Genomic DNA, 27,321 nt, shown 5'->3' on the forward strand with positions numbered 1-27,321 from the left:
ATTATTTAAACTAAACTAACTAAACCGTTTTTATCCAATTTATTTTAGATTAAAGGGGTAATCTGTATATTTTACACATGGAACTACTCAGTATGAGAAAGCAACCCTGTTGATGTTAGGAGCCCTATCCTGAAATCCTGCTGCCTAGATTTTGACTATTCTTTTCGAAAAACTGACCGTGATAAGTTTCTCAATTTAACGTGAGTGAAACAGTACATTGCGGGGAGCCGGTAATATAAATGAATTTTCGATTTTCAGCACTGAATTTCGTGATCACGGAAGCATATGGCATTTTTATGATTTAGGATGACTCCTAAACAGATATCTGTGATATTCCCACAGATATATATATATTTAATTTCGTTGTTTTTTCTTCTCTTAGGACAGTGTGCAAACAAGAGAAAGTAGCAGTTAGTAGGAGTAGTAATAATATGTTTTTAAAAAAGCCACTTGAAAAGTTAATAGGGGGCTGGGCTTACATACAAAAATAATAGCTACGTCTTTTATGAGTCATAAATCAAACTTCAATACATATTTTTTTGCCATTTGAAAAACTGTTTAAAATTGTGCTGATTTATTTTTAACCAACATGTTACGTTAACATTTTAAATTCGATGAAGCCGCCGCTCGAGCCGTGACGTCAGCAGCGGTCTGACAGCCGACGTCGCAGCCATGGAGGAAGTGAGAGGTGAGTGAGATTTTTCTCCCTCTTAACTGTCTCAAATCACCTCTTCCATCGTTAAACATTTAGCTAGCTAGCGGCGCAGCGGTCTGTTTGTATTACATGATGGCTGACACGCGCTGTAGGTACGACGACTCGGCGTTTAAGGACGTTCAGTGAGCATCCCCATCTTTAAATTAGCCGGCGTTTCGTCTGTTTAATGGGAAGCGGGTACTGTTTAAAGCTGCGCTGTTAGCGCTGCAGTGAAACAACGGGTAGCCTGGCCTCTGAGACCATGTCTGCGGCCATGGGCGCAGGGTACATTTCGTTCAAACCGGCGAACGGAGTCTGCGCCCCATCGCGGATGTGAACCTGCTTACTTTGTGTTTCTGTCAATGAAACTGGCTGAATGCTGAAACGCTGCCTCCCCGGCCGAACCCGCGTCTCTGGTTTCACTGCTTTATAACTAAGGTATATAGGCAGGCTGTCAAAATATGTCACGATTTATTGAAGTATAAAGTTGGTCATACAATTGGACACGTCAGTTTATGGTCCAAACTGCAGGCAGGAAAACATGTTTTTCCGACTTGCTCTTTTATTATCGCTCGTTAACGTGGGCTTGCTGGTCGTAACAGAAAGAGACGCTGGACTCCCACGGTGCACACATGGAGAAACAACAGAGTGATATGAAATTTAGTGGACTCAGATCTGTAAATAATAATAAAAATGACACACACTTTATCTGGCTCCTCCTCAGTGTTTCCCCTGACCTGTGCCGTGCAAAACTATGCGTGGGGGAAGGTTGGTTTGGACAGCGAGGTGGCCAAACTGGTGGTTGGTGGAGACCCCCTGGCAGCCATAGAGGATGGAAAGCCCTATGCAGAGGTAAGGTTATTACAGGGAGGGCACTGGTTCAAATCATTGAAGTGGTCTTGGAGCATAATGATGAGATGGGGTTGTATTTTATCTGTGGGGTAACGTGAATGTAAAGGTTTAAAAAAAACAAAAAAAGACGTAATCCTTCAGAAGTGATGCAAGCTCATGTTAAGTCAGAAACAACATGTATCATCCTAAGTGTACATCGTTTGAGGGTGTAGTGTTTTAAATTGATGGACTTATAAAGCTTTGGCACCAAGTTGTGCACCAGAGATATCTGACTTTCATTTTATTGCAGACAGCAGTTTCGTGTCAATTCATGCAGTTCAGTTCAGTCAACACTGGACTGGATTGGAGAATTGAAAAACTGATTTCCTTCCACTTTTCACATTAAATTGTAGGACTCCCATTGGACATGCATTGTAGTTTGTCTAAGCTAATTACAGTGGCAGTACCACTTAATATTGTTGGTATGACAGGATCTTTAAGACTTTTGATTTTGCTCCATGGTCTGCCCAGAGATGCATCATGTTGTTGCTCTGTGTCTTGGCAGGGAGCTTTGCTCTCTCCATGCCTTTCATAAGTCTTTCCTTATTTAGCTGCAGCAGCTCTGCAGGGTTTGTCATGACGGTCGTTCGTTCAGGTCGTGGCAGCGGTGACATTTAACACATATTAATGTCACATGCCTTGGTTGGTGCTTTAATGCTTATAGTTGGAGGGTGACATGGAGGTTTCCTTCTACATCACAGCATGTGGCTCAGTGTGTAGCGCATCTGAGACACGTCAGTCCAATAATGTTAATGTAAGGACAGAAATGATCATAATCGTTGTCCATTTGTTTCTTGTTTTTATTATTAGATTAAGGGACATAGTCATATTATCAAAATGTATATGTGCACCATTCATAATGATAATAATTTAGCTGCATACGTTGGAACTTTCCTTGAGACCTGAAACAAATAATCTGTGAATATTTGAAATAAATAAACAAATTTTAAATATTTTATCAGTGTTTGTCCGCCAACAAGTGTGTGTGTCCTACAGAGACAGTATCCTTCATTTATGTTTAAGTCATTAGAGTAACCCTCTTATCCAGAGAGATTTACACTGAGATGCTTAGGACTCCTCCTTTCTCACTGAGTAAATCACTTTGGATTCCAGCATTAGATAAATTGATTAAATGTAAGTTTATGATGCCAGGCCTTTTTGTCTGAGGGCCTGGGAACAACTGGGACTCTCTTAGGAAGCTTGTTAACAGAACATAAGGGAGCAATGCAACAGAACTGCTGTGTCTACATTTTTCAGCTGTTATTATTATTATTCTGGGTTTAATCATACTGAGAATGGTGATAAGTTTGGATTCAGCCCTCGCTGCGGTTTATGTCTCACATTCACTTTACCATCTTCATTTTTCCAGTTATACTAGGATCTTGACCCATCAGCCTTCCAGTAACAAACCCACAATCCAGTCTGGGACCTTTAGTGTACTGCTGCCTCGACTCACTAATGAAAGAGTACAGAAATTCCAGTATTGTGCAATGTTGAAGTCCTCTCTGCTGTCTCTTCCAGCTGTGGATGGGCGCTCACCCGAAAGGTGACGCCCAGATTAAAGACAACAGGATTGCACAGACCACGCTGGGCCAGTGGATCGCCCACTTCCCTGCCTGCCTGGGCTCCAAGGTCAAAGACACCTTCCAGGGACAGCTGCCCTTCCTCTTCAAAGTCCTCTCTGTCAACACAGCCTTGTCCATACAGGCCCACCCCAACAGGGTGAGCACACGAACAAACACACACCCACACATTGTTCAAACCCTGCATGAGTCATTATTGTGAATTAGGAAATTGGTAAACATGGATCTGCAGTGAGCGTTACACACAGATCTACATGTACGATTAGAAATAACGCATCCAACATGGATCTGAAATATTTCAGGATGAACGATTGGCATACTAGTTTTTACCATGTTTGGCACTCATCCTTTCCTCTTTAGTAACTCTCGTTCTTTAATGACTTTATGGTTTGATCAGGAGTTGGCCGCTCGTCTGCACGCTCAGTTTCCGGAGCACTATCCAGACAGCAACCACAAGCCGGAGATGGCCATCGCTCTCACCCGCTTCCAGGGCCTCTGCGGTTTCAGGCCAGTGGAGGAGATCCTGGGATTTCTTAAATGTAAGAGCCCAAGGCCTACATGGTCAGAATTCTACATTATATAATGGATGGGGAGGTAAAGTGCTATACATTGAAGTTCATAAATGCATGTGCGCTCCCTCCAGCTGTCCCGGAGTTTCGTGCTCTGGTGGGAAGTGAGACAGCGGAGGAGCTGCAGTCCAGCATGGGAGACGCCGTTCAAACGAGCCAGGTGCTGAAGAAGTGCTTCACCAGGATGATGAACTGCGAGAAGAAGGTGTTCGTAGATCAGCTCAACATGCTCGTCAAGAGAGTCACTGAAGAAGGTGAGGCTGAGGCTGAGGGGTGTAATGGAGCTCCAAACAACAGAAAAGAAATACAGACTTCATTGCTGATTTTGTTCAGTTAGTTTAGTTGGTTTGTCTTAAACATTTACGAGTCATGATAGTGTGTGTAAACATGTTGCTTTTTAGACTGTGCTTTTCTTTGCTGCACGCTCTTCGTTTGATTACGAGAGGATTGCTCAATATGTGGAAACAAACCGTAGCCAGCAAACTGGTATCTGATGCAAGTGTGTCAGAGGGAGGGCCAGCATCCTCACAGGTTTACAAAAGACAGCAGCTGGCTAAAACACTCAAGTTCGGTAACATTTCACTAAGCATATGTATTTTATTGTCATTATTAGCACCTCAGTGATCCTCACAGACCGCGATGTCCTGACCGTATTTCTGTCGTGCTGATATCAACGGTAAGCCACACCCTGTTGTGTGTTATTGCTTAACTCACACTCGTAGCTGTTTATGTCCCATGCAGGTGCAGCAGGGAAGGACACATCAAGCAGCAACGGCGACCTGTTGCTCCGCCTTCACTCCCAGTACCCCGGGGACATCGGCTGCTTCTCCATCTACTTCCTTAACCACATGATCCTGGATCCAGGCCAGGCCATGTTCCTGGGAGCCAACGAGCCTCACGCTTACCTTTATGGAGGTCAGATGACCGTGGTTTTGTTTATATTCAACAGATTTCGTGTTCCAGGTCTTATCCAGGCTGAGTGAAAACAGCAGCAGGATGTGTCTGACACTCCAGCGTCCCTCCAGCACTGCTGTATGAAAGACAAGCAGCAGATGAAGCATTAGAGGACAACAGGCATTCTAGTTTTTAGCAAACATTACAAAAACATGAGTAAATGGTCCCTTAATTTGTGCCTATTTCCAGTTGCGGATGAAAACACATTTGGTGCTCTAGCAAGAATTGCCTGCAGCAGGACACTGCATGTGGGACTGAGTCGAAGAAACTGCCACAGGATAGGATCACATAGGATCAACTTATTTGGTTGGTTTCAGGATTTTCTGACAGTAAGAAAAATGCAGAATATCTTACAAGCTTCCTCAACAGACGAAGAAAGCAATGCAGCCATGAGAGGTGCGAGTGCAGCTTTATCTTTGGAAATACTGGCAGTTTTTCCTTAATATCACTATTCCTGTTCACCTGCATTCTCACACCCGCTGTCCAGAGGCATTGTGGGAAATCACTAACTGTTAAAGTAGACACAGCAACTAGGGGGCGTTGACAGACGAAATAATTCCTGTAATGCAGTTAACATCGCTTTGTAAGAGCATCTGAGAATTGATTTTTTCATTTGAAGGAGAGCCGACCGTCCGCTCTGCTTATTTAAAACTTGTTATCGTTTTCTGTCTGTTCATCCATCCAGACTGTATCGAGTGTATGGCCTGCTCAGACAACACGGTGAGGGCCGGTCTGACGCCAAAATACATTGATGTGAACACGCTGTGCGAGATGCTGGACTACAGCCCCGCCCCCGCCAGCTCCAAGATCTTCCCATGTGTGCAGGACGCTTCGGACCCGTGTGTGTCCCTGTACGACCCCCCAGTGCCAGACTTCACTGTCATGAGGATTCAGGTGAGAAAGCCTCAGCTGACTTCAGGAGGGATATATTTAGTAATGGATAACATAGTTTCTTTATGAAACACTTAATTTAAAAATGAGATTTGGTTAGGAGGTGGGTTACAAGTTTGGCCAGTGTGTCACTGTAGCTAGAGCATATTAGGAACAAATGGAAAATTCTCACCTTTTTTAAAAGTGTTGTATGACTTGAAAGAAATGGTTACAATTTGGAGAAAAAAATAAGTTTAAAGCTTGAAATGTGATGCCTGCCTGAAGAACATCCTTCGTTGTGCTCCTTTGCTGTTTCGTCTCAGAGGAGGTCTTTCTCTGAATTTATTGTACATAAAAAACTAAGTCATGTAAGAGCAAAAATAAGCATACAGAAACATTCTCACCTTGTTCTGTCCCGTCCCTCCCGCAGATCCCAGCCTCCGTGAAGCAGTACACTGTCGCTCCAGTCGACAGCGCCAGCATCCTCCTGGTCATTGAAGGCGACGCCACGGCAACATCTGCCGCCGCCCTCTCTGACGTCGCACTGAGGCGGGGCGCCGTCCTCTTTGTCTCGGCCAACGAGAGCATCTCCCTGCACATCAGCTCTCAGGCGGGGATGACCATGTTCCGAGCCTGTTGCCTCCTGTAGTTGTGAGTCCTGTGGCTGTGTGTGAAAGCTCATGCGACCTGTGTGTATTGTCCTCTGGTTTGACTCAGCAAGGTCTACATCGCGTCAAGGACTGAGCCCAAAGATTGCTGTGCTCATTTTAATCGGTAGCAAATTAAACAAGCTTTCAGATACGGTGCGCCGATACCCGTCTCTGCCCGCTGCCCCACCCCCAACCTCCACCCTCAAACTCAACGTGCAGACTGCTGCACCCCCTCCAGCAGTGCTCTTTAGCTTTAAAATCCAGCAGTAAACCATTGCTGCTGGATTTTAACTGGATCTAACTGTCTTTTTTACCTGTGGTGGTGCAGTTTCATCTTAACACTATAAGCAGAGGATGTGCACATCCCAATATTCTTCATGAGTGCTTGGCAGAGGAGGCGTATAAGGAATAAAGAGCAAAATATGTCCGTAACACTGAACTGGACCCGGTTTTAGAAAGTACACATCACACTGTTCCAATCCCTTGATCCTTGTTGGGTTTGTGGCTCATGATGAAGAACAAGTGATGCTGCATGAAAGTTTATTCTTGACCTTTGACACAGCAGTTGAGAAAACAAACCTCATCGTGTGCATTTACTTGCTGTTCTGGAGCCTGAAGTCCTTTTAAGTGCTCAGACAGTTCAACATGGCAACAGAGCAAACACTGTCTGCTGATGAAGGTCATAGCATAGCGGGAGAACAGCTGATAAATAAATTTCCGAAGGGGGAAGATAAAAGAGAGAAACTGGAGAACACTGCACACTCGCAGCCTTTGTGTTGCCTTGGGAATTTGCTGTCCTCAACCTGAGAGGCGCCTGATTCAGCTGCATATTGCAGGAAGGTGCACAGAGGACTGTTTCAGATAATAAAGAAACCTTTGGGTGCCCTTCAGTGTTACTGACATTTTTCCTCTTTTACTAACACACTGCAGAATGTTCTGATTTTCCAATCGAGATGCTGATAAAACACACTCACAGCGATTTAGTTATACACCACTGAAGCAGGGTAGGGGATATGTTTACACTGGTGCAGTACACCTTCACTTGTTGAGGACCGAGCATGTCTGTTATATGAGCCAGCAGTATGTCTTTCCCACCAGGATCACTGGTGCAACTACCTGTTTTGTCATTTTAGTTTAGCTTGAACAAGTAAAATCTCCTCCTCCTTGTCTGTTCGCATATGGACAGTTGAGAGTATTTCGTGTGCTACTGAGATGCCTGTGCATGTCTGATTCAGAGCAGTAATACTGCAGAGGACTGTGATGATGTTGCGAGCCACAGTTAACCCAGGAAATGAAGCGCATGTTTACGGTCTGGAAACTTCTCAAAAGTAGTGAGCGATCATAAAAATAAAACAAAAGGAAAAAAAACAACAAAAAAACCCTAAATAGCAGTAAACAGAAATGGGCCTCTGAGTAACTTCATCATGGGAGTCAGGAATGCTCATCGATTCAAACGTTCTACTGCTGCTTGTTCCAAACTTCCCCAAGCCTGTTTACACCATCCACGTCTCGCACAGTCGTACAACAAGATGCTGCATTCAGTTATTATTACAGGAATAATCGTGTCAGTGTTTTGGAGTATTTGAAGCCAAATTTTTCAGACTCTTTGCATGTTTTGTTGATTCATCAATACATAACCTACTAAGAGAACCGATCCCTGAAAACACTCTGTATTATAAGGTTTATTCTGCACATAATGACAACATGGTGCAAGTGTTTTATCTTTACAGTTACATCTTTTACGGTGACCACTTTCCGCCACGTCGGCACAATATTGCGACTAGATGATTATTTCAGTAAGGCGCAAACTTGTGCGTGTGGCGTTCCAGTTCAGACCAGGGTCAGTCTGAACTCAATCAATCGTGACGTGGTCTTTTTATAGGTGATCTTGAATCAAATATTTGAGAATGAACGCTCTATCAGCCTGCCAGCCTAGCGGTGAGTAAATATCTCTCTGAATAGTTTGATGTGAATGAATGACGCTTTTGCCTTCCGCGCTCGTCCCTAACACAGATGCAATAAAGCTTTAGTCGTTTGTTGTCGGGAAGAAAAAATATATACACGTGGAAGGAAGTTAATAGTTTAATAATAGTTTAAAATCACTGCATCTTTTTGATTAATGAACCATTACCTCAGAGTCACCCTTTGGTATCTCTAGACTGTAGAGGCTCGTTTTGTTTGTCAAACAACATATTTGCTATCGTTTTAAACTCTTTCTGTAGGGGTCAGTGATTCAAACAGTATCTGATTACGTATTCTTTAAATTTAACTATCACATCTCTGTTACTGAACTTTTAAGTTCACTTTGCACAGAATTCATTTTGGATTTTTTTTTGTTTGTTTGTTTGTTTTTTTTTTTCATTTTTAACTCCTTCAAATGCACACAAATCTGAAGGCCACGATGTTTTACGTTAATTATTTTATTTAACTAATGTGTGACTATTTCTTGGGGTGTTTCTCTAGTGAAGGCATGGTTTAGCATTTTGGATTATGGTGATGCTGTAGCCTGGGACTGCAGAGAACTTGTGTATGTAAAAGTGGTTTAATAAAGCCTTGTTCTCTTACTAAACTGTCTGAACTCCTCATTTATTGTATCGCGTCTGTACAGTTTGTTGTTTAAACGTTGACTGACACAGTCAAAATGAGCCCGTCTGGGCCAGGCAGTAATTCAGCATTACAGCATTATGGTATAATTTAGCCGATTTGAAAAATATTCACGTTTATCAAACTTTAACCAACCATGAAATCTACCATTTGAGAAAGTGTATAAATACATTTATTAGCAGTTGTTTACCTCCAGTAAAACTTTCCTGTCATCAAAATAAGTAAATTCAAAATAAAAACATGTACACACTTAGGAGTTGAAAGTCTTACCACAGCTGCCAACAGACCCTCACGTCTCCAATCTGCTCAGTATCGTCCAATAAATTAAAGTGCGTGTTTTTGGAGTAAGAGTGAGACTGAAGCTTAGAGATTTGAATGTGGAAACAAAGCCAAACAAGGTTCCAGGCCCTCAAGGCCCTCCAGACCCTCCAGACCCTCCAGGCTACTGCGTTACTTCCAGATGTGCACACATTGTCTCTCACCCTTCAAAAGCTTCCACAAACTATTGCTGCTGGTATTCGTTTGCTCTGAAGTTTTTGTTTTGTTTTTTGCTTCACTGATTTTCTCCACTTAGTTTTTCATTCGTTCCACCATCAGTCAGTAAAGGAATCCAGTGGATCCACTTGTGTTCGATGTTGATGAGGGCTGCCAGTCTTCTGTGTTATCGTCTCGTTTGTTAACAGTATTCTTCTCTCAATCTGAAAATAATTTATAGATGTCAAAATTTTTATAATTCATTAAGTTCTCCTTCACGGCTGTCTGATGTGCTCTCTGTGACTTTCATCGTCTGCCTGAAGTGCTCCCACAGGGGGCGCTGTTCCATTAGTCTACAGGGAACTTCAGATTTAGCGGCTGGTTTGTTTTCCATGCTGTCCAAAGTGAACCTGTGCCTACAGATCAACTCTGGTGTGGGCCGAAGCACGCTGTACAGGGCCTGCAATGCCCGTACATCCTCCAAAGCATCGTGGGCCTTGTAGTCCACACCCAGCAGCTCCCGGACCAGGTTCTCCTGACGAAAACTCTGCAGGGCGCGGTCCTTCAGCATCTCACGAGCCAGCGGCAGGGTGTCAACACAGCCCGAGACCGATGAGTCAAACTCTGCTCTGAGGTCCAGCTCGTCGAGGGCTCGAGCCAACAGCGGGCAGTCGAAGCGCCGGATGTTGTGGCCGATGACAAGCGGGCGTCCGAGCATCCGGAGGAAAGCTATGAAGGAGACCAGGACCTCTCGCAGGGAGTTGGTGAGGACAAGTTGTCGATGGAGGTACAGTCTCTGTCTGTGGACCCTGAAGCCGGTCACTCTGGCTGCTCCTCGCTGCACCCGACACCGAGGGATGACGTACAGGTTGAGTGAGTGGCCTCCGCTCACTGCGGCCAGCTGGACAATCTCACACCTGTGACCTGGACAAAGAAAACATGGAGAGAGCAGGCATCACCGCGTGTGCAGAAGATCTTCCACACAGAGGACGATAAGGCAGAAAATATGAACACTTTGAGCAAATTATTTAATCATGTTATGAATTCATCGATGGCAATTAGGGAGACCGGAAGTGGATGATATCTAGAAAAGTTAATCCAGAACAAAGAAGTCTCAAATCACGGGGGGGACACACTGGAGACCCAGTCTCACAGTATTGTCATGACTGTATACCTAATGACAATTTTGATTCAGGACATATTTAACTTAAGGGAAAAATCTGGTGAGGATTAAGCTTCAGGGCCGCCGTTTGTACGTGCAGTCTTTTTCACTCATTCATTCAACTTGCAGTGAGTGAATGAGATGACACTGAAACTAAAATAAAAGGTGAAGTGGCGTGTCTGACCATGGCCATAAAGTTGTACCTGTCTTAAAACAACACAGAACAAGTGATCTTACCCAGTCCGGTGGTCTCCAAGTCAAAGAAAGCCAGCGGCTGATGAACGCCGTCCGGATGTGACTTTTGCATGACAGGAATGTTTTGTAAAATAAACGAAACAAAGACACACTAAAGATACTGGCAATACGTATTCTGACATATAAGGTCGTCGGTTAACACGCGTGTCCCTTGAAGATTTTTCCCTCCGTGTTTTTAAACACCGTTGTACGAACCCGACGGAAGATTTTCAAAATAAAAATCCTCGTTATTGCTGAATTCATGTGAGAGAACAAGAGAAATTAGTTGTATGCCAGCACTAAAAACACGCAGTAACCGAAGGGTGTGTAGCGCTATATGATACAGTGTATGACTGTGGCAAATCAAATTATTTATCCGTCAAAATAACACTAAAATAAGAAAACTTCACCCTTCATTGGATTGGCGCAAGCGCAGAAATCCTTTCTTCCTCCTTCTTCTTCGCTGGGAGGTTTGGCGTGTTGCAATCAACTTGATAGGTGCATATCGCCACCTACTGTACTGGAGTGTGTAACTCAGGATGACTCGTTCCTTTCTTCCTCCTGTGGAAAATATGTAACAAACACAAGCGTCCCAGACACAATGCTGCCCTCTGGAGGAACTAAATGACGAGACAGTGGAAAATAAATTCAATGGACTACTGAATGACCAGTGTGTGTGTATGTGTGTGTACTTTACAAGTATTACCTTGCAAGTATTCTTTTAAAATGCATGGAAATTACTTTGCCAAATATAAATTACTTTGCAATATTTAAATTTAAATTTAAATTTTTTATTTACCTATTTTTTGGTAGCGGGGACATAAAGAATTTCACTGCACATTGTACTGTGTATGATTGTGTGTGTGACAAATAAACCTCTTATATCTTGTATAACATAAAGTCTGTATCTGTTCTACATAAGGATCCTTTGGGTATGTTTTGTGTTATTTTGAATGCAGTTGAAGTGCTAGAAGGCAACCGGATATCTTTAGCGTCCACGAAGTGTTAAAAGTGACCCTATGATGTCTTTATATCATAAAGTTCCACTGACCATCCTGGACAAACTCTGCACTCAGGAAACAGACGCACTTCTTATCAAACAATGTTAAAACATGCAGAAAGCGAAAGTGTTTTTGAAATATTTGAGAATTTATTTTACTATGCTGACACAAACATTTGTCATGCAAATTAGCATAAACCACATATAGTTCAAGGGGGTCAGCCAAATACTCTGAAGGGTCCTCTGCAGCTCATTTCTCTCTCTGTCTGTGTCATTCTAAATGAGCTCCTCCACTTCCAAAAAGGCTTTGCTATGAACCCTTACAAAATCTTCTATATTTGCAGCAGGTCATTTGACATTTGACACTACTATAAGGTAGAGCAGGTAATGAAAATAATGAGAACAGAAATGCTAAAAATAAAGATAGATAGATACTTTATTGATCCCGCGGGAAGTTCAAGCATCCAGTAGCCCATTACAGCAGTGTAGGTCAGTCAAGAGTAAAGCTTATAGCATTGCATGCTAGTCAGTTGAGGTTGTTCCGAGGAAATCTTTTCTGACTGGAAGATTTGTGGAAGATGATTTAAAAACCAACTAATTATACAACAAATAGAATTCAAATGGAAATTTAATGGTTCTTGTGGGAAAATTGTATTACAGTTCAATGGAAAACAGACAGCAGTTGTAAGTATGAGACATGTTACAATATAGCAGGATGACAAAATGAATGAAAATAAATCACCATACAGAGTGAAAATATTTATGAGTTTGGGGTGCAACATGCATTATTGTTTCCGGTCACAAGAAATTAAATACACATATCTTTCTTTTTTTCTGAATCAGCCTGTTCAAGCCCCTGAGGGTACATCATGAGAACAAAACTGCAAAAGAAATGTTCATTTTTTAAAATTAACGTTTCTTCATTTTCTTTAAAATATTTTTTAAAGAAAAGAAAAATCTTTCCATGGTCAGATTGGTTTCTCTTTTTTTTCTGTAGCTTTGTTTTTTTAAAATGGAAAGTTTGTCCTGTAGGTAAATCTGGAGATATCCCGTTTGCTAGGACTCCAAGCGATGAACAGCTCCTGCAGCATCCTGGCATCCTCCTCAGCATGATGAGCCGTGTAGGTCTTTCCCAGGAAATGGAGGACCAGTTGGGTCTGAGAATAACTTCTCAGACCAGGATAGACATTCTTGCTCAGCAGAAAGGTATCCAGAAACCCTGATACCACCTGCTGGAACTCCCTCTGGAGGGCAAGCTCTCGCAGCACCCTGGTGAGCACTGGCGCATCAAAATACCTTGCATTGTGGGCCACCAGCAGTACGGGATGGTGGAAGGATTTAAGGAAGGCAATGAAGGAGGTAAGAAGATTATAAAGGGAGGTGGTTTCCACCGGTACTCCCTGGAGATACAGGTCGCCACCATGGACAGTGAAGCCTGTGATTTCTGTGGCGCTCTTACTGAGGGCCTGGCTGGGGACAGTGTAGGCATTAAAGACCCTGTTTCCACAGATGGCCGCCAACTGGATGATGTCACACCTTGCAGTGTCTGAGAGTAGGGAAGAGATCAAGAAAATATGAATAAATATTGGTTCCAATATTCAAAATTATTAAGCCATTGTCTTTATCAGTCATTTTCACAGACATCCACTGACAGCATGATGTATAATACACAAAAGAACCAAAGTGTAAAAATAACAATTTGTGGTTTGACAAGCGGTTACATGCTAGACTATTTGTGGGCTGGGAGCCCTGGATTTTGTCCAGGTCCAGGCTTGCAGCATCCCCTTGTTTCCTTTCTTTTTGCTAAGCTAGGCTAACTGGCTTCACAAGAGAGGTATCAGTCTTCTCATGTAGCCAGAAAACAGATAAGGTTCAAAACTGAGTTGTGTAAGAAACTAATGACAAATAATTTTCAATTGGGCCACGGTATCAGCAGTCTCCAAGGTATAAATTCATTCTTAATGAAACTTTCCTTTAACGAAATCTCAGCTTCTAGTTTCAGTTTCTTGAAAAGTTAAAGTTAGACCCACCTCCTTTGACAGGAAGGGAAATTTTCACTGACACTAAACAACCAGCGCTGCAACCATTGACATATACTGTTTAACGATATATAAAGATGAATGACGCATTCCCACTTCTTCCCACTGTACAAAAGTGAAGCCAAAACAGGATCAAGTTGACATCTCAGGCCATTTCTATAACATCAAATAACTAATTAAAACCTTATCAGAAAGTGTGATAACAGCTACCTGAAATGACAGAAACCATCTTTGGGAAAATTTTATTTGATGTTTATTTTGGGTTTTTTTTGTTTGGTCCAAGTCCCATCTGCTAACATGGTGGCGGAGAGGTTTATGAGCTGCACTGCAGCCAGCCAGCAGGGGGCGATTCAGGTGTTCTGGATTCCCTTTTGGGGAGCTCTCATGTCATCCATTGTCAATGGCCACAACTAATGATTGTTTCCACTATCGGTTAATTTCCTGCCTTATTTTCTGTTTTAATCACTTAATCTTTTGGTCTTTAACAGATGTTAAAGAAAACACAGAAGAATCTGGCAAAGCTCACAGGGTTTTGTATTTAATATTTTAGGATATTTACTACTTGGACAATAATTAAATTTGCATGTGGGAACTTGAATTAGAGTCTGTTGTGTAGCAGAGGCCTCCTGTGGCAGCCACAGGAAGAATGTTAGCGGCTGCTTTGTGGTTGGCACAGGTGTGTCCTGTGTTGTGTAACGTTATTGGCTCAAAGTCTAGTGATACTGTTTAACCAAGCTAGAGATAGAAGAGACAGACATCATATCCATAAATCGGATTTTGTGGAAACTGTAACTCAGTCTTATCTTTCTTGTAACATAAAGACTCCATCTGATGCTCACTGTGGAAGAACCTCTGATGGGAAAAGGAGACTCGTTTAATGACACTCGGACAAGGAGAAATAGTGTTAACATAGAGCTGATGTCACTCAGTGCATTGTAACGCTAGTTCTTAAAGTCTACTCTCCCGGTTCAGGTACATACATCCCGAACTCAGCCCTTCACCATATATCACCATTATACACATCTGTCCACGTCAGAGATATCAGCGTCTCCCGCTACGAGACGTGGTGAGGTCATAAGGCACATTCAGTCTATACACTGTGACTGTTGGCGACTCAGTGAGAGATGGCCACCCAAACGGTGGCCTGCACAATGCACTCCGGAAGGGAACAGAGTGCACCTGTGAGCGACACAGGTAACGAGGGAACGTTATTATTCCCCTCTGACGAGTTAGCCTTGAGGCAACCTGCCCCAGCAAGACCTGCAGCACAGTGACAGAGAGACCTAAGGGCTCCATAGACAGGAGGGAGGAATAACTCTCTAACGCTCACCTGTCGACAGGTGGAGGCTTCAGGCGGGATCGATAAGGAATGGTCCATGTGATGATGTTATTGATTGATGTTATTAATGATCAGTTTTGGTTGACTGAACAAGACATGACTCTTTATTTTAACATAAGTGGTGGAAAGCACATTTACTCAAGTCGCCAATGGTACCTAACTGTACTTGAGTATTTCCATTTTATGCTACTTTGTACTACCACTACTCCAATACATTTCAGATATTGTTCTTTTTACTTTGCAGATTCTGATTATTATGGCAGAACTAATAACTTGTGATATATTCACATGGATTGAACTACACAGCAGTATACTGAGAAACTAAAATTAGCCCCACCTTTAACAACACAGGAGATGATTAAGTATCACTAATCGTACTCAGGTGATGTATTTTATCTGAAGTGGGCAACTTTATAATCTTTTACTTTTGGTACTTTTTGAGACTTTGAATGCAGTACTTTTACTTAACAAAAATATCTGAGTACTTCTTACAGCAACAAGTAAAAATAATTAAAAATAAAAAAATAATTTTAGAATAATAACAAAAAAAAAAAAATTAACTTTGACTGATCACACTGTGACTTGTCAAATATTAAAAAGCAAACAGTTAATTAAAGTTAATTTTACCTAATCCGGTGGTCTCCAGGTCAAAGAAAATGATGGTAGACATCTGCGGGATTAAATAAAATGAACATGAGCTCTTACATCCTCTGACATGTCTGACATGCGTGACAAAACATTACAAATAACACTCAACAGTTAGTTTTACTCTTTAAGGGAAGAAAAAACATTTCTTAGCCAATAAACCGAGGAAAGTGGGGGAAAGCAGTAACTCACCGTGGACAGTTAGAAGCGGTACCAAAGCGAGCTGTGCGCCAGATGTGAAGTCAGCTGGAACAACCTGAACGCATCCGGCGGCGAGCAACAAGTCAGTCACTGCCACGACATTTCAAAAGCTTCACACGCTACCCCGAATTAACTTCACTTTCACTTCGGTGGAAAGGAAAGCGGGGTGTTTCAATCTGCTGGCGAATCGCCTCCCTGCTCAGCTGTGCTGCCGTGACTTTGTGTCTTTCGACGGGTCGCAGCCACAAAACAAAACAAAACAAAACGACGTTTTCAGCGGAATCTTCTTCGCTGTTCTGCTCTGTTGGTTTCGTTTCTGACCCGGCGGCTCACTGGAGGCCTTTTGTTATGGTAACTATCGTGAGGACCACTTCCGAGAATTAAAAAGTCTCCAGTCTGGAAAGAAAATCAATTCATGCGACGTTAAACACAAATGCTTCCGGCTATCACAGTAAACAAATAAATAACAGGCCAGTAAATAAATGTCAACATCAGAAAATAAATACACACATTAATAATAATATATGAGATGTCACTCCGAGTCTTTGAAGCTACTCCCCCAATAAAAATACATTTTAACTCGGTATAGTATAGTAGTATATAGTATACTCAAGTCCTGTACTTTCTGAGGTATTTGCATTTACCAGAGTATTTCAATGCCAATTCACACTTTTTCTGCGCAACATGTTGGAAGCTCATATTTACAGCGTGTCCACAAATTAAACCATCACTTCTTATGCGCTAATCTAACGCTGTCATATACTGTATTTTTTATTTTTCGTACTTCAGGTACACCTGTATTTTGATGGATGTATCTTTACTTTCACTCAGGTACTTGTAAAAGGGTATTTTTACCCTATGATCCGTGTACTTCTTCCACCAGTGCTAATAAATGTATATAAAAGCTGGCAGTTTTGCCTGTGCAGCAATTGAGAGGTTTTACAATCCCTCAATAAATCCTAGCCTACTTTTACTATAACGCTTACATGTGACAAAGTCTGCCATTCCGCCCCACTTCGCGCTTTGATTGTTCAAATCAAATCGCCGCCAATTTTAGTTGACGTCAGATTTCAAGAATTTTTACAACCTGCGTTAGCGAGTTTTTACGCAAGCACACCGTGTGAAACGGTCAAGTTGAAGCTTAAATCTAATCCCAACAACCGGAAGGTCAGGGGTTCGATCCCCGGCCTCTGCAGTCTACTACATGTCAAATGGCAGCTGAACCCCCAACTGATGGCTCTTCTATCTGTGTGTGAGTGTGAACGAGGTGTGTGAGGTTATCGCTCCTGATGAGCGAGTGAATGTGTGTGTGTGTGTGTGTGTGTGTGTGTGTGTGTGTGTGTGTGTGTGTGTGTGTGAATGAAAGCTCATAAAAAGTGGTCTGTAGAAGAGAAAAGTGCTGTAAAAATACGGCAAATTTAAAATAAAGGTAAGGACTGTGATACTGACAGACTGAGAACTGAAACAGGTGGTTTTCACAGCTGACGTTGTGATTAATCATATTTTTTAAAAAAAAAACAAGAATAAAACAAAAAAACAAGGCACTGGTAATTGATAACATTAACGATGACTGTCCTAACCACAAATATGGAGATGTGCTTGTCCATGGACTCTTACACATATTACAGGTATGCAGCGGATTTTCATGGACCGGTTTGGGCATGATTAGGCCTGCACAGAAACCTGTTCTCAGCAACATCCGCCGCGTCCGAGATGAGACAAAACAACCACTGTGAGCCACAGGCCTCATCGGTGGCTGATTCAAGACACTCTGTGGAGTTTCTGACCACAAGTCGTGCTACGAGGCAAAGCTCGTGCGACTGTACGCTCACGTTCCTGTCAACAGTTCCACGCAAATCCACCCATGAGCAGTTAGTGGCGGTACAACGCAAAGAAATGCAGCAATTTCCCAGCAGAGTCAGAGAAATAGCAGACTGCCAGCTTGTGAACATGAACAGAAACAACGCAGGATGTAAAGTATTTTAACTAAACCTGTACATGTTACAGTGAAGAGAAACACAAACGTGTGATGCGGTCCTAAGGTGTCGGAAACGGAAAAATAAAACACACATTTCTCTCTGGATTTCGAAATATTACTCAACTCATCTGTGTTTGGCTGCAGTTTTGCTTTTTTAATAAGCAGATGAATTTCCCCATAAAGTCTTTTTTTTCCTTACAACCATAGACATGTTTGTATCATTAAAAAAACAAAAAAGAAATATAACACAAATTGCACCTTATACATCACCATGTCCAGAGTGGCGCAGACAAAGAGACACGCGTTTTCTTTTCTTTTTTCTTTTTTTTCCACAAACATGACAGACCGAGTGTGGCCTGTTAAAATGTTGCTGTGAATAATAGTAGATAATGGACCGTACACAGGATAATATATCCTTTTATAACACCTTTTATAACAGATTCTTTTAAACCAATGTACACCCCAAAAGCATGATCATAAATAGTACATACACTGTGTATAAAAGAGGAACAAAAACAACCAGAAAAAGCAGAGCATGCCTTCCAGTGACAGGTACATTCACTTTTTTAAATTCTATTTTTTTTTTCTTTTTCTTTTTTTGTTGCTGAACGCCATATTGACAGCCTGGACATGTACAAAGACCATCTAATCAAATATCAGCTCAAAAGATATTTGACCTGGAATCAGATTTGTCCTTTTCAGCTCACCTTTGAAACTGTTTTGTTTTTTTGTTTGTTTGTTTGTTTTTTTCTAAACAAGTCTACAGTTTATGTTGTAAAAAGACAGCACATCGCAAGTCTCGACACCTGCATAAAAAAACCGAGATGGGCACAGTCTTTACCGAGACTCCCAGCTCCAGGATTAAGTCGATTAACACTGATTGTGTCGGTGAAAAGGAAACTACTGTTTCCCCAAAAGTATCCGACCGCAGACGCAGCAAGCGAGAAGAGATACTGCGGCTAAAGCACGGAGACATCGCTGCTGTTAAGCTATTCAGTGGGCCCATAAAACCGAATATCACACTGACTGTCTCGATGCTGTATGGACAGAGACGGAAAGAGAGAAAGAGTATGCAGATAACACGTGGACGGTCTTAGATGCTACTCGTTTTTGTAACGGTTAACAGGCAGATTAAATGCTACTTTTCACAGCCACAGCCGGAGAGAAAAGGATGGAAGAGCTGATACTATGTTGGGAGAGAAGAAGAAGAAGAAGAAAAAGAAGAAGATACTGGATGGCTCAGAGGACATTGTGGACGGTTTGAAAGTGTGGGTGAGCGCAAGAGTTTCCCCACAGGTGCAACGCAACTCAGACAAATGAAACATTTCTGTGACCGAGTTAGTTTTAGTGTCACTTGACGGTTGGTCACCTTTACACTTTTAGGTTTGGAGGGGGGGGGGACTCGTATGCACAAAGTGGGAGCTGATGGCAGGAATTATTCATTCATTCAGACATGCACACGCACATGACACTCATCCAGACGGGAGGGGAAAATGGCTTTCACCTGAACAAAAAATAAACCGTGAATCTGTGCCGAGAACAAAAACATGACATCTTTGATATCAATAACAACAACACCTATAATACAGCAATAATATTTATATATATAGATATATATAAAAAATTCAAGTCCTGATGTAGTAACACTGATGTTTCTGAACAAGAACAGAAGGAAAAACAAAAAGCCTGCAGGGAAAGGCAAACACAACACACTGACGGCTGACTGACGTTTGACACCAGAGACGTATCACAGTGAGCACAGACACACAGCTTTTCCTCCAGCTGATTTTCCAAGAGTATAAGTCGACGACACCCAAAACCGGCTCCGTTCGCACTGAAAAGGGAAAAGAGGAAAAACCCAGCGAAACCAGCACAGAAACAAAAGTGGAACCTGAATTCCGGAAATGTTTGTTTGCAAAAATAGAGGAACAGGAAAGAGTGACTAATCCACAATGACTGACCCAGGAGCAGCACTGAGTTTCTTTCTATGTACACTTTTTCCTCTGTAACATAATAATAATTATAATTATAATAATAATAATGACAACAATAATAATAACAATATTAATGTAACATACAGCCGTAACATATTTCTGTACAGTCTCTTCAAACAGACGTAGGAAAAAGTGTGATGGAGTAGCATGCAGCCTCTTGGCTGGAGTGTCCCGTGTAAACGTGAAAAGCAAACTTAGCTTGGCGCTGGTTACAGACAAAGTGTCCGCCAGTTCAGTCAGTATGGCTACATGTATTTCTTCTGGGTGGCTTTAACCACCTGCCCACATGCTAAAAAATAAAGGTGGGGCACTATAAGATTTGGCTTTGCAGGTGTGGGTTTTCTCCATGTGTCTCACCACCCGTCCTTCCTTCAGTTCCCCTTCCCAACTGACCCCTGGTGCTCCAGCAGGGGTCGAACAGCACTGAGATCAAACACGGCTGACCGTGTCTTTTCACTTCACTCTGTTCACATCAGTCCTCTGTTCTTCGACCATTTATCATTTTGTCCCTCAGCCCTCTCTTTTCTTATTCCCACACTTTTCTGCTTTGACTGGACCAGGGGGAGGAGGGGGTTGGGCACTGAGGAGGGGCAGCAGGCGACATGGGGCATAGACCTCGCCCCGTGACCAGCCTCGTTCAGCCCTGGACTCTCCCTCCTCCCTTTCTCGGACACCCTCCTACACTCGAACAGGCGGCGGCCGGCGTTCTTTCCCTCCTCGGCTTCACACCATGAACTCGTTGCTGCCATACAGAACCAGCTGCTGTGGCCCCGAGCTGAAGTCCGACTCCCTCCGGTGGCCTCCCGAGGGCTCGCGTGGCGAGCTGCGGCTGAGCCTGAGCCTGTGGCGGGTCTTGCCAGCCCTTTGGCCCCCCTCCGCCTCAGCCAACGGCGTCCCCAAACCACAAGAAGTGAGCAGGGGCCCCGAGGAGGAGGAGCGGAACCGGTAGTGAGGGGAGGGAGAGCCGGAGGCGTTGGACGAGAGAGAGGAGGAGGGGTGGTAGGAGGACGAAATGGAGGTGGAGTCTGCAGAGTCCTGGGAGTCGGGCTGACGACGCAAAGCTCGTCTGCACTTTGCCTCCGACCTTCTGGAGCGATAAGTGCCGTGCTCTGTGGGGAGAGGGCGCATCACCCGCAGACAGGCGTTACAAACACATCATACAGCTCCTACCAAATCCTACCAAAGCAACCGATTAAAGACACGTTAAAATCATGAAGACAATATTCAATATGGACATGTCCAACTGAAGACAGACTCCAAACTCAGGACACCTCAGTTTGGAAAGAAGCCAAAGTATCTGTGCCTCAAAGCTGCAAACATAAACCTCCTACATGTCGGGAGCAGGTCTGTGGTGCCACTTACAGGGTCCAGGCCTTCAACAGCGGAAGGTTAAGTGACATGCTGATCCTGGATCAGTGTAACTTGTCTCTGGTTTTATGAACTCATGGTTGTGCTCTTGAAGTTTTTGCTCCATGTTGTCGTTCCCCCCTCCCCCCATCATTTCCTGTTCACCCCCTGCTCTTAGCTCACTAACATGGAATACCTCTCCAGAATAAAAGAGACAAACACAAATTTGTCTCATGTCACACACTCCATCAGTGCTGTTCATCCGTGTGTTTGTGTCAGGGGATGAACAGCTCAAAGCTAATTTGGCAAACAGCGTAAGTGAGCAATTTATTCTGTAACACTCAGTAACACAATTCTAATGCATTCATAATGCTCTATAACTACATGCATAAACATACACAATGCTTCATGATGCTCTTAAGATACTAGTAGTCTTAATGCATTAGAAACCTCATTTGTCTACCTCTAGTTTAGAACTAGTCAAGAGCATCCAAAAGACACTTAATAATTCATAACATAACATCTATGGTGTTTTATGACTGAGTACGGTTCTAAATCATTTTATAATACACTATGAATGAATCCCCCATAAGGCATTATAGATGTGGTCTTCATTCTTTACACACACACACACACACACACACACACCCGTACCAGAGGGGTCCGAGGTGGCTCCCTCCATGGTGATGTTCTCTGAGCTGTCCGCTGTGCCGATGGAGGCTTCAGATTCAGGAGTCTCGTCGTCGGACGCTCGCGGCTCCAAGATCAACATCTCATAAGTCAGATCCTCCCTGTCGACACAAACACACACACCTGACAGGTTACAAGCCCGACCGGAGCTGCTTTATCTAAATCAATTTACAGACATTTGAACAGTCGGAAAGTACTGTGTGATTTTCAAAACTAGTATTACATACTGACCTTGAACTCCCCCCTTCCCGCCTACTAGCAATCCCCACTAAAAGATGTACATTTTGACCTGACGAGAGAGGTCACATGTTGTGTTTGTGTGTCCCTGAAGGGATCACAGCAATGGTTTTGCAAGCGGTGCTGCAACTTTGCGGTTGGCAGAGATGGAGAGAGATAGTGACTCTTTTAAACTGGATGTTTGGCCCAACGGTTACGACATGAAATGTGTCGGTGGTGGAGGAAATATTCTCATTCTTTATTTAAGTAAGAATACTGATGCCACACTGTAACAAAATACTGCTGTTACAAGTAAAAGCCTTGCATTGAAAATGTTACTAAAGTAAACGTACGTAAGTATAATCAATATTCCTTACTAATGTAGCTGCTTGAGGTGAAGCTAGTTTTTAATTACGTGTTTTGTGTTGTAAAAATGTATAAAATGGTGAGAAATGCATCCACAACGTTTGTTTTGTCCAGTCAACAGTCCACAACTCAAAATGATTCCAAACAAATGAAAATTATAAAGGTAATCAACAGGATAGGAATTGATAGAAAATCTTCACAACTGGGAAGTTAGAACAACTCAAGTGATTATTAAAAAAATAATTTATGTCTTAAACTGTAAAGTATCTTGAAAACAAAGCTATGAAATAACTGTAGAGAAGTAAAAGTACGATTTCCAGCTTCCATCTGAAATGTAGTAGCAGTATAAGGCGATAAAGAAAAGAGAAGTACATCAAATTTGTACTGATGTACTTAATTTCACCACAGCTGGTTTGTGTAGAGATATGAGCTTTAATCAAATCATGCTTTGTTAGTTTTTGCACTCACTTCATGTTACACATTCAACAAAACACGTCTTACTGCATCTGAGAGAGACATCATACTTCTCTTTCTGCAGATTCTCAATCTGCTCGGTGAGGATTTGCTCCTCCCGCTGCATCGCCAGCTGCTGCTGCTCATTCAGCCCGGCCTCTGCTGCTTCATCTCCTCCCCCTCCTGCACTCTCTCCATCCACCACAGGGGGCGCCCTGGGGCTGAGAGGAGGCGAGGGCGTGTGGGTGCTGCTTTGCCGAACACGGCCTTTGCTCTGAAAGTTCACACACAAAATCCCAAAGCAAGAGGGTGTGTTAGTGGAGGCTGAACAGTTATAATAACTAAAAAAATAATAATAATCACCAGCTTTTTATTTATTGACGGTGACAGTGATGGCGCACAGGCAGCGGCTCAATGTTTTGACGACACACGGAATATACAGAGGATGTATTGACCACAGTTCACAACATCACTGCTGGGAAACGATGAGATCTGCTGATCGGCACACACACTGCTATACACACACACGCACACGCTCGCACACACACACACACACACAGTCTTGTTTTCATCACTTTTGGGGACACAGACTTACATTCATTTCCAGCAGGCTTAACTACCACCTAACCATAACAATAAACATCACTTGCCTAATCCGAACTCTTACCTTAACACTAACACTAAGCCCCAACCTAAACTTAAAGCAAGCCTTAATATTTAATGATTTACATTGTGGGGCATTTTGTCCCCATAAGCAAGGCGGGTCCTAACAATGTGAACAGACTGTATGTGTTGACGATGATGTGTAAACAGATTTTTGATCCCAAACCTACAGGAATACACATTCACATACACACACACACGCACAGACAGGTAGGCATTACCTTAAGTTTAGCTGTGTTAGGCTGCGTGTTAATAAGTTGTGAAGCAGAAACAGAAAGCAGAGAGCAGTCAGTGGAGCTGAAGTCAGAGTGCTGCTGCCTCAGAGCTCTCACCGTGAACATGAACATCAACCAAAGACAAGACAGCCGTTACTGCAGCAGCCACACTGGACTCCTCGATACAGCGGTCACCTAGTTTGACTAATCTTACTCACAAACGAGAAACAAAGACCTGTATTGGTCCACAAATGTAAACCCACCGTTTCGTCACCCATTTGTTTGTGGCGTTATCAAGCCTCTATGACCATCACCATCTTGGTTTCCTGAAGCCGACAAGATGGTGGAGCTGTGAGGGATATGCATTGCTATACTTCTATTCGGACTGGATCTGACTAAGAACCTGAGGACATGCTGCGGTAGTGCCCCAAGCATATCCTGCTTTACTGTCTATTTTAAAGGGACAATTACCAAATGAACATCGTTTAATATTGAAAAAGCCTTCAAACTAGTGAATGAGACCATAAAATCATAAGGAAAGGTTAAGGAGGGTCATTTTCTCATAAGCTTAAATACAATCAGACTGATTTTTGAAAGATCTCTGAACAGTGTTGAGCAACAACACTTGTCGACTGGCCAAATTTTAACAAAACAGTTAACAAATACACAAACAGAAGGTCAGACAGCTAAAAGAGATTTAGCTTACAGACAAACATGACAAGTACTATGACTGGAGGCAACAGAAAACATGAGTGGACGGATCAAATAGACTGGAGGACAGGACAGGACTGGCGGTGGGCGGGCACATGGAGTGGCGGGGGCATACATACCGGGGTGGCAGTGCGGGTTATGCTCATAAACCTAACAGCAATTAGTACAGGTTTCTGGAAGGAGGGGTGGGGGTGGGGGGGAGGAAGGAAGGAAGGACAGATTACGATTAGGGAGTGGCGACTGTAATCAAGTAAACATGGTTTGGAGATTTGTATGTCAAAAGATGCTTAAACATCTCGGTGAAACCTGAGCTAAATCAGGCTGGAAAATGAATGCTGTTTAAGTCACAGTTTTGTCTTAACTACATGTTAAAATATGGTTGGTGAAATTCTGCAGATGTTTAAAAAACATCACCTTCTGACCTAATTTGGCCAAGTTTTAACCGTGACGAAGACATCTTTTGATCTGCAAATCACTGAAACCATGTTCAATGGGAAAGTTAAGACACAGCTGGGTGGTGCACAATTTCACGGGTCTTGGGACTCACAAATACTTTGGCAGCATCTTGCCAATAAACATATCACACAGCTTGATGCTCCTTAGGGAGTGCAGTGATTCCTTTCCTTATTAAAACGTAGAATTAAGATGTTATACAAAGTGATGCCTTAAGTATAATGTAAGTCTTTTGAGCTACAGTGGGAAGTTGTTTTCTCCTGTTCATAATGCTATGCAGTTCAGATTGTTGTAAAAAGAAAAGTAATCATGTAATCATGTTCAGTTGCTCTGATTTTTAATAACGTCAGCTGTTCCTGGATGATTGAATTTAAATGACTCATATGATCAACAATAGCATTTACTGATGGCTTATGCTAACAACTGGCTATTGTGAGTTAATTTTCACTCCTTCTACTCCATTCTTTCTTTCCTGTTGTTTTTCTTTGAAGTTAGAAGATAATCCTGGGAGCATACATTAAGAATGAGGAGGTATAACAGAATTAGAAATGTTCTTATAAAAGGGAGGCAACAGGGAGGTTGTATCCTCGATTCGCAAAATTCAGCTCATCTTTTTTTTTTTAAGATCACATCCCAACATCTTTATCTTTCAGTTTGTTAAAAGTAAAAATGTCAATGTAGTAAATGCAGAGTTAGAGCATTTTTAAGGTAGACCCCCCCGTCAGCTTTCTGCTTGTGTGAAATATACACAGCAAAGTCTGTTGATGAAAGATGTAAAGAAACACAGAGGAATGAACTCCCGCCATGGCTTAGTGAAAACCATGGCAGCCGCTCACGGTGAGCTGAAAGCTGCTGTGTCACCATTTACATGAAGAGTGAGGGGAACAAGAGGAAAAAAAACAAAAACATTCATGTCAATGTCAGGCAGTAAGGCTTATTACACATGCTAGCACGTTTAGCATAACGAGTTTGTCACTTGGGCCCAGCCTACAGGGCGACTGTCTGATCTTACCATGGACTTCCTGATGTGGGTCAGTCTGCTTTTGGCTTTGCTTTCAGCAAACTCCAGACTGCTGATGTCCTTCAGACGAGCTTTGTACTTGCTCATCTGCTCATTGATGACCAGCTCCACACACCTACAGGGAACAAATCCATTAAGAAACAGAAATCCGTAGGAGTAGAACAAATGATTGGGTTGTACAAACTGATAGTAAATCAGTTGCACCACTAAAACTCAACTAGTAAAGTCTTTAGTAATATGTAAATTAGTTAATAGGCTGTGCTAAGTCTGTGGGTTGTGTGGTCCACGGGTTTGCAACTGTGAAAACAGGAAGTCAGTGTAGCTTCAGAAGCTGTGACCTAACTTACAAAGCTTTGCAATTTTAGGGCAGAAAACAATAAATTATTCTTAAGCACTCTAGCAAGCTAATGTTAGCTTTGTCAGCTGGTTCAGACATCTGTTCCTGTAAATATAAAGTGACAGCTAAACTGTGTGAAAGGTCTAGTTATGTGCTGAAGCCATTTTGTAGCAAACACAAAGCAACGGTGTTGTAATTAGGCTTAAAAAAGTGCTGGTGCACACGGCTCAGAGCTCAAAATTAACAACATCAAAGTGCCGTATGCAGTCAATCGGATCAATAAAACATTTCTGTTTTATGACCTAATTCTGGGAACTACAGATGGAAGGCCAGTAGACTTACGCTGTGGTCTTGCTGATGTCTTGGACGCTCTGCAGCGGGTCGATTGTGTCTGGGCAGCGAAGGATGCAGGGAGCGAACACGATGGCGAGGGCGTTGGCAGACATCCTGTTAGTCTCCTCCTGCAGGGCGATCCTGAAACACACCACAGCATAAACCTGTAAGTCCTGATGCTGATCCTGACAGAGTTTAACACCCGTTCCCACCAAACACGCTGGCATGTGACCGAGACAGCTAATCCAACGTGTTTGATAAATCAAGCGAGAGAAAAACAAAGAGAATCTGAAACCTTATTAATATTGAACTGCACAGACGCTTTGCTCACAGGCAAAAACATCATTCAGCTCTGATTTCAAAACCCAGTTGTTAAACAGAGGCCGACTTGCCCGAGGCTGCACAGATGATGTTGATTATTATCTCGTCACCCACCTGACCAGATGGAAGATGAGGCGCTCCAGCGTGCTGAGGTGTGTCCTGCTGAGCTGGTCGATCACCGAATACACCCCTCGTATCACCTCCCGCTTGTCTGGCTGACCTGAAAAGAAAACAAGCGCACAGCATCAGACCGAGTAACGTTTAACCTTCTGAAACCGACTCTCAGCTGGAGGAGCCTCTGGACTGACAAACAG

The 27,321-nt window shown here is 42.8% G+C and overlaps 4 protein-coding genes across 15 annotated transcripts in view; 1 reads left to right on the forward strand and 3 right to left on the reverse strand.

Moving 5' to 3' along the window:
• Positions 1–562: 562 nt before the first annotated feature.
• On the forward strand, positions 563–8,780 carry mpi (mannose phosphate isomerase). 3 transcript variants are annotated; one of them, XM_046394517.1, is made up of 8 exons: positions 563–688; positions 1,419–1,546; positions 3,107–3,307; positions 3,566–3,707; positions 3,812–3,991; positions 4,479–4,652; positions 5,377–5,585; positions 5,992–8,780. In XM_046394517.1, exons 1-8 carry the CDS (start codon positions 673–675, stop codon positions 6,208–6,210), a joined length of 1,269 nt encoding a protein of 422 aa, XP_046250473.1. In that variant the 5' UTR covers positions 563–672; the 3' UTR covers positions 6,211–8,780. The 3 variants fall into 3 exon arrangements, with proteins under 3 accessions (XP_046250473.1, XP_046250475.1, XP_046250474.1); XM_046394519.1 differs by lacking the exon at positions 563–688 and adding an exon at positions 786–807; XM_046394518.1 differs by lacking the exon at positions 563–688 and adding an exon at positions 815–1,132.
• A 189-nt stretch (positions 8,781–8,969) lies between these two features.
• LOC124062065 lies at positions 8,970–11,241 on the reverse strand. Of its 2 annotated transcripts, none has more exons than XM_046394521.1 (2): positions 11,096–11,241; positions 8,970–10,213 (listed from the first exon to the last, which is right to left on the reverse strand). In XM_046394521.1, exons 1-2 carry the CDS (start codon positions 11,100–11,102, stop codon positions 9,543–9,545), a joined length of 678 nt encoding a protein of 225 aa, XP_046250477.1. In that variant the 5' UTR covers positions 11,103–11,241; the 3' UTR covers positions 8,970–9,542. The 2 variants fall into 2 exon arrangements, with proteins under 2 accessions (XP_046250477.1, XP_046250476.1); XM_046394520.1 differs by lacking the exon at positions 11,096–11,241 and adding an exon at positions 10,689–11,089.
• Positions 11,242–12,295: 1,054 nt separating this feature from the next.
• LOC124062492 (DNA polymerase III polC-type-like) lies at positions 12,296–16,326 on the reverse strand. The gene is made up of 3 exons (XM_046395287.1): positions 15,901–16,326; positions 15,691–15,733; positions 12,296–13,231 (listed from the first exon to the last, which is right to left on the reverse strand). The coding sequence occupies exons 2-3, from the start codon at positions 15,731–15,733 to the stop codon at positions 12,693–12,695; spliced, it is 582 nt and encodes a 193-aa protein (XP_046251243.1). The 5' UTR covers positions 15,901–16,326; the 3' UTR covers positions 12,296–12,692.
• Positions 16,327–17,455: 1,129 nt separating this feature from the next.
• LOC124061332 (unconventional myosin-IXAa-like) overlaps positions 17,456–27,321 on the reverse strand; it is a 122,813-nt gene continuing 112,947 nt past the window's right edge. For 6 of the 9 annotated variants that reach the window (XM_046393026.1, XM_046393025.1, XM_046393029.1 and 3 more), the window contains 7 exons: positions 27,122–27,227; positions 26,696–26,827; positions 26,008–26,131; positions 24,662–24,715; positions 23,025–23,227; positions 21,883–22,019; positions 17,457–20,990 (listed from right to left, as the gene is read on the reverse strand). In XM_046393026.1, coding sequence (XP_046248982.1) covers positions 20,605–20,990; positions 21,883–22,019; positions 23,025–23,227; positions 24,662–24,715; positions 26,008–26,131; positions 26,696–26,827; positions 27,122–27,227 — 1,142 coding nt within the window. In that variant the 3' untranslated portion in view covers positions 17,457–20,604. Of the gene's footprint in view, positions 20,991–21,882; positions 22,020–23,024; positions 23,228–24,661; positions 24,716–26,007; positions 26,132–26,695; positions 26,828–27,121; positions 27,228–27,321 lie in introns of all 9 variants that reach the window. The other 3 variants (XM_046393028.1, XM_046393033.1, XM_046393027.1) reach the window with 2 other exon arrangements.

This window comes from Scatophagus argus, chromosome 7 (assembly GCF_020382885.2).
Source record: "Scatophagus argus isolate fScaArg1 chromosome 7, fScaArg1.pri, whole genome shotgun sequence".
NCBI classification, from domain to species: domain Eukaryota; kingdom Metazoa; phylum Chordata; class Actinopteri; family Scatophagidae; genus Scatophagus; species Scatophagus argus.

Coding starts and splice junctions, on each gene's coding strand:
- mpi (XM_046394517.1), top strand. Junction 3,992..4,478: donor CAAGAGAGTCACTGAAGAAG/GTGAGGCTGAGG, acceptor TGTCCCATGCAG/GTGCAGCAGGGAAGGACACA. Junction 5,586..5,991: donor TCACTGTCATGAGGATTCAG/GTGAGAAAGCCT, acceptor TCCCTCCCGCAG/ATCCCAGCCTCCGTGAAGCA.
- LOC124062065 (XM_046394520.1), bottom strand. CDS start 10,758: ATGCAAAAGTCACATCCGGACGGCGTTCATCAGCCGCTGGCTTTCTTT. Junction 10,214..10,688: donor CTTGGAGACCACCGGACTGG/GTAAGATCACTT, acceptor TTCTTTGTCCAG/GTCACAGGTGTGAGATTGTC.
- LOC124062492 (XM_046395287.1), bottom strand. CDS start 15,733: ATGTCTACCATCATTTTCTTTGACCTGGAGACCACCGGATTAG. Junction 13,232..15,690: donor CCTGGAGACCACCGGATTAG/GTAAAATTAACT, acceptor CCCTACTCTCAG/ACACTGCAAGGTGTGACATC.